Below are 5,519 nucleotides of genomic sequence, written 5' to 3' on the forward strand. Positions count from 1 at the left end.
AAATGTAACCAAACAATATCAGAGCACAAGCAGCAGATCACAACACCAAGAATACAGAAAAATAAATTCTGTAGCAAGGGTAAACAACAACCAGCTTGTTTAACCACCAGAGAAACCAGAAAACAACTATTTAAACATCTGTTACAGAATACCAATATCCATTGTCAAAGGGACCAGAAAACACCAAAAAAAAATCCCAAATCCAAATTACTCCCCCTTTTTAGCCATAAAAGGAGCCAAACCAAAAACAAGAGTACAAAATGAGAAACACTAAGTCAACCACAAGAGAAACAACATGAAAGATGTGGGGCTAATCTTCAGATCCATCAGTCTCTTCATCACTAGAGCCACCAGTCTCTTCACCAGCATCACTACTCCCAGTCCCTTCAGCACCTTCGCTATCTTCAGCCTCTTCATCACCACCACTATCACCATTATTGTCTTCATCATTGCTTTTCAAGCTTCATCTTCCTATTGTCCAACTCTTTACAAGTCTCTTTCAGCTCAGCAATAAGAGAGGATTTTGAGACAGATTTGCTGGTTTGTGATGTCCCAGCAGATGTTATGTCATCTGACCTTTGAAGCAGCTTATAGTGGAATGACAAGGCACTCTCCCTCTTGCACACAGAGTCTTTAGCTTTCAGAATCCCAGGGAACTGATTAAGAATTATCCCACATATCAGAGATGGAAAAGCAATGGGCATCTTTGTAGCAGAGGTACCAACATGCTTCATAATTTGATCAAATATGTAAGTTCCATAATCAAACTTAGTCTTGGTCCCCACAGCATATATGAATCTACCTAGTCCCACTACAATGGTAGATGTATGATTGGTTGGCACCCAGTTAGCAGCACCAATTTTGTGTAGCAATGCATACCTGACAGTAAGAAGACTAGCAAACAATTTACTCTTTATGGGCCACTTCTTAATCTTACCACCAGTGATAACTTTGCACACCTCATTGTCAGTCACTTCAAGCTCAGGTTGAGCCTCATCATCCCTACCTAGATAGAGATTGACAACAGTTGGGGAGAATTCTATACATTTTCTTCTAACATACACCTTATGAAAATCCTCAGCTTTTCCATCAGCACAATCTTGAGACAAATTTACTATAAACTCCTTCACAAGCATTTCATAACATTTAGAAAAATGAGTAACAGTTTTTAGCAAACCTACAGATTTGATGAGCTTCATGACTTCTTGACATTCAAGAGCATCATTAGCAAGCTCTCTTTCCAGAGCCAGTCGTCTCTGAAAAACATACTTCCACTTGATAGCATTTGAAGCATAGTGCAGATAAATGTTGTCCAAGGGAATATCAGGAACAGTTGTGGAGGCTTTGGTGAATGCATGCTTTTTCTTCAAAGGGATGTCAGGGACATCACTTAAGACATTATTTTCAGAGTCAGAAACACTTCTTTCTTTCCTCTTCTTCACAACAACCTTGCTCCCGGTCTTTGAAGGTTCAGTAAGGACCTTCTTGATCTTCTCTTTGGTGACAGTCTTTTGAGGAGCAACTTTAGTCTTGGGAGGATGTTGATCATCAACCTGCTTTCCCCTTCGAGCCTTGACTCTGTTGAAAATGCTAGAGATGAGGTCATCATCAGCAATGTCAATAGGATCATCAAGATTATCCAGATCCACCACATCATTTACAGTAGGATGAGTAGGCTTTTCTTTAGAAAGAGTAGCAGAACCCTCTTCAGCTTTCTCTGTTTCAAGAATCTCAGCATCTTTAGCTCTAGATGTTTCAACATCTTTAGCATCAGAAGTCTCAACATTAACATGATCTTTGCTCGCATCAACCTGATCATCTTTGCTGTTCTCAGAGGCAGAAACTTGGGCTAAAGGAACAGATATTCCTTCTACCTTGTGACCTTCATTCAAGATTCTTGTGACAATACCTGCGATCGCATTGTGGACATATGCAGAACCCGCTTTATCCCGAGCAGAAAAAGTTTCTGGAATAGACCCACCGGTCGATTTTCGAGCATGCATCTTTCTTGGTATACTACCAACAGAATCAGTAGCCGGGACCGAGTTCAATGGCACGACATTCAGCACAACATCCTGATCACTCACCATATTTGGTGCACTAGAGTCGGATGCTGTTTCAGAGCGGGAAGTAGTCTTCTTCGAAGGAGAATTCTGAGACATGATGAGAAGGTACGAAACGATGGAGAGGGGTTTGTGAATGCAGAAAAACGGTGAGGTAGAGTGAATGCCGAAAATAGGTTTTGTGAGAATAGGGACCATTTGGAAAGAGTGAGAATGAGGGGGAAAATAAATTTTAATATGCAATGATAACAAAGATTTGGAGAGAGAAATATTACTGGCCCCACTAACGGTTAATTGCTATAATCCCTCACAGACACAAATACCTAGCTTACTTCTCAAATTTTCAAATTGATTAGCATCCAAAGCTTTTGTGAAAATATCAGCCAGTTGAAGGTTAGTAGCAACATGTTCCAAAGCAATTACTTTATCTTCAACAAGATCTCTTATGAAGTGATGCCTAATGTCAATGTGCTTGGTCCTGCTATGCTGGATAGGATTCTTTGAGATATTAATGGCACTTAGGTTGTCACAATATAATGTCATGACATCTTGTGTGACATTATATTCTGTTAACATTTGTTTCATCCAAACAAGCTGAGAACAACTACTTCCTGCTGCAATGTATTCTGCCTCTGCAGTAGATAGGGATACACAATTTTGTTTCTTGCTGAACCATGAGATGAGGTTATTCCCCAAGAAGAAACATCCTCCTGAAGTACTTTTTCTGTCATCAGCACTTCCAGCCCAGTCTGCATCACAATATCCAGTGAGAATTGGTTCACACCCATGAGAGTAGAGCATACCATACTCACAAGTACCATTCACATATTTCAGTATCCTCTTGACTTGATTTATGTGACTGATCTTGGGTTCTGCTTGATATCTAGCACACACCCCAACAGCAAAAGCAATATCAGGCCTACTAGCTGTGAGATACAGCAGGCTTCCTATCATGCTTCTATACAAGCTTTGATCAACATTTGTGCCCTTTTCATCTTTGGACAATTTTAAATGAGTAGGAGCAAGAGTTCTTTTGTGACTAGCATTCTCCATCCCAAATTTTTTGACAATGTTTTTGGCATACTTGCTCTGAGAGAGAAAAATTGAGTCTTCCATCTGTTTAACTTGCAGTCCAAGAAAGTACATTAATTCTCCAACTAGACTCATTTCAAATTCTGATTGCATCTGGTCAACAAAATGTTTAATCATCGTGTCTGACATCCCACCAAACACAATATCATCCACATAGATTTGAGCAATCAGGATCTTTCCTCCTTCATCTTTAACAAAGAGAGTTTTATCTATCCCTCCTTTCCTGTAGCCATTACTAGTAAGAAACTCAGTAAGTTTCTCATACCAAGCTCTAGGGGCTTGTTTCAGCCCATAAAGTGCTTTTCTTAGTGTAACTCGGTGAATTGACTTTTATTTTTATATATGCAACAATGTTGCGGTGAGCATGAGTCGCCACCGACTTTTATTTTGTCCAATGTTAGGAAAGGTAAAAAGTACAGAAAAAGACCTTTTTGAAAAAAAAACGGGCTCGGGGGGTAAGTTATGAAAAGGGAAGGTGCAAGCACCCTTTTCATCCGTAGTTATCTACGGGCTCTTAACTTGCTTAGCTCATGTTTGTTTGCTTTGAGTTGAAAAGGAGTATAAGGACTTTAGCGTAAATGCGTAGCCTTAGTTTTTTTGAAAGAATATTGAAAAGATGTTTTTATTGAGCTAGGCAGTTTAAGAGCACTACCCTAATTGATTGATCTTTTTCTGTAATTTTTAAAGTTCCCAGGACTATCCATACTATATGGAAGTAGGTAGTCCTTGTTTATATTGGACGTGTGGGTCATCGAAGGGTCATCGAGGTCGTTTGAAGGCAACAAGTAGAGGTACCTTTAGCAATATTCGGAGGGACAGTCATCGTTTCGTAGGCAACCATTCGAGGGACTAGATCATATCATCGTAGGCAACATCGTGGGTCATCGAGAGACTTATGATCTTTGCGATAATTTTTAATCGAGGGACTTTTGCTAATGGGTACCTCTACATTCGAGGACACGACCTTTTAATCGAAGGCAACCAAAGAGGGGCGTACCCTAGGGGTGAGTGAGTGCAAGTGTGTCGTATTCAATTATTTAATCTTGGTTAATGATCTACGATTGAGATTTATGTCTTTTCACACCCTAATTTACTATCACACGCAGATAAATATTGCGAGAAAATAAAGAGCAGAAAAGTAAAGGGTCCTAACTATTACAGAGCTTCGGGGAGGGGAGTACATAATTTAAAACGGGGATGTGCGGAGAAAATAAATACTACGAATTATTACAATAAAACCAATTGAAAGTAAAAAACGGTGAATATCCACAATAGATAGTTGAAGTACTCAAGGTACCTCGCACATAAGAGAAAACGTTAGTACGGATATAAAAACAAGAAATGATAAAGAATATTAACAATTAATCAAGAAAATAACAACAGGTATTTAAGAACATATTAAATTCTGAAAGGAGATTAAAATAAAATATTTTTGGAGTTTTTAATAGAAAAAAAGAAAATAAAAATTAATTATCAAAATGTTTTTTTGTATTTTTTGGTTTATATTGTTTTTGGTATTTTTATATTTTTGAATGATATTACCTTCCATTTTTCCAAGATCCATTTGTTTACACTTTACCAAAATATTTGACGTGAGACAAATCTAAGTGTTTACACTTTACCAAAATATTTGACGTGAGACAAATCTAAGCATGCAGTACAATGGTCAACATATATTATATCTAACATAAAACACCATGATTAAAATAATGAAAAAAAATATAGAAAAAAGTAAAAGAAAAAAAAAAGAATAGCCATTTATTTTGACTTTTCCAACGACTGGACTAATGAGTTTGAGGCACAAAGTAATTGGATAAAACCATATATCTTACTCATTGTATTGGAAAACGCAGTGTTATCGAAAGGAAAAAAAAACAGAGCAACAATATCAATTCATCTCTTTTCCATATTCAAACAAGAACCACAAAAAGAAACAAAGCAATATTTACTAAATCAAAAACAAGACAAGTGAAACTCACAACTGTTGGATCTAAGGGTGGCTCCACTCTTAACGTCACGGAGGAGAAGTGTGACGGCGCGGCTGCGATCGGAGGAGGTCCGATAAGATCTCGCGGAGGTGAACGGCTTCGCGGTGGCCGACGATATTGCTTCGATCAGAGGCGGTTGTCGCGTTTGGCGAGGAGGCTCTGTGTGCAGCGAGGAATTTTGTTTCGCGGCGTGGGTTGAGTGGTGATTCACGAAGGCGAGTTCCATTCGTCGATGATCTGTGTCGACGCTGTAGTGTGTGGTAGTCGGATCCGGGAGATTCGCGAGAGGCTTTGGGTGCCGCTATTCGCGTCGGCAAAGTGTCGTCGATCGGAAGCGGTGGTTATCGCGGTTGCGGATCTGCTTCGATTTGCTCAG

At 39.1% G+C, this 5,519-nt stretch overlaps 1 protein-coding gene across 1 annotated transcript; it reads right to left on the reverse strand.

Moving 5' to 3' along the window:
* Positions 1–310: 310 nt before the first annotated feature.
* Positions 311–3,272, reverse strand: LOC131597289 (uncharacterized). The gene is made up of 4 exons (XM_058869995.1): positions 2,958–3,272; positions 1,449–2,153; positions 491–1,364; positions 311–441 (listed from the first exon to the last, which is right to left on the reverse strand). The coding sequence occupies exons 1-4, from the start codon at positions 3,270–3,272 to the stop codon at positions 311–313; spliced, it is 2,025 nt and encodes a 674-aa protein (XP_058725978.1).
* Between the last annotated feature and the right edge of the window lie 2,247 nt (positions 3,273–5,519).

The sequence above is a fragment of the Vicia villosa genome, linkage group LG4, assembly GCF_029867415.1.
Source record: "Vicia villosa cultivar HV-30 ecotype Madison, WI linkage group LG4, Vvil1.0, whole genome shotgun sequence".
NCBI classification, from domain to species: Eukaryota; Viridiplantae; Streptophyta; class Magnoliopsida; order Fabales; family Fabaceae; genus Vicia; species Vicia villosa.

Bases quoted from the DNA above. Each gene is read 5' to 3' on its own strand.
- LOC131597289 (XM_058869995.1), bottom strand. From the start codon at position 3,272: ATGATTAAACATTTTGTTGACCAGATGCAATCAGAATTTGAAATGAGT. The intron at 2,154-2,957 runs GTGTGTGCTAGA...ATCATGTCTCAG, and splicing joins ATATTGCTTTTGCTGTTGGG to AATTCTCCTTCGAAGAAGAC. The intron at 1,365-1,448 runs GTTGTTGTGAAG...ATCCCTTTGAAG, and splicing joins CTTCAAAGACCGGGAGCAAG to AAAAAGCATGCATTCACCAA.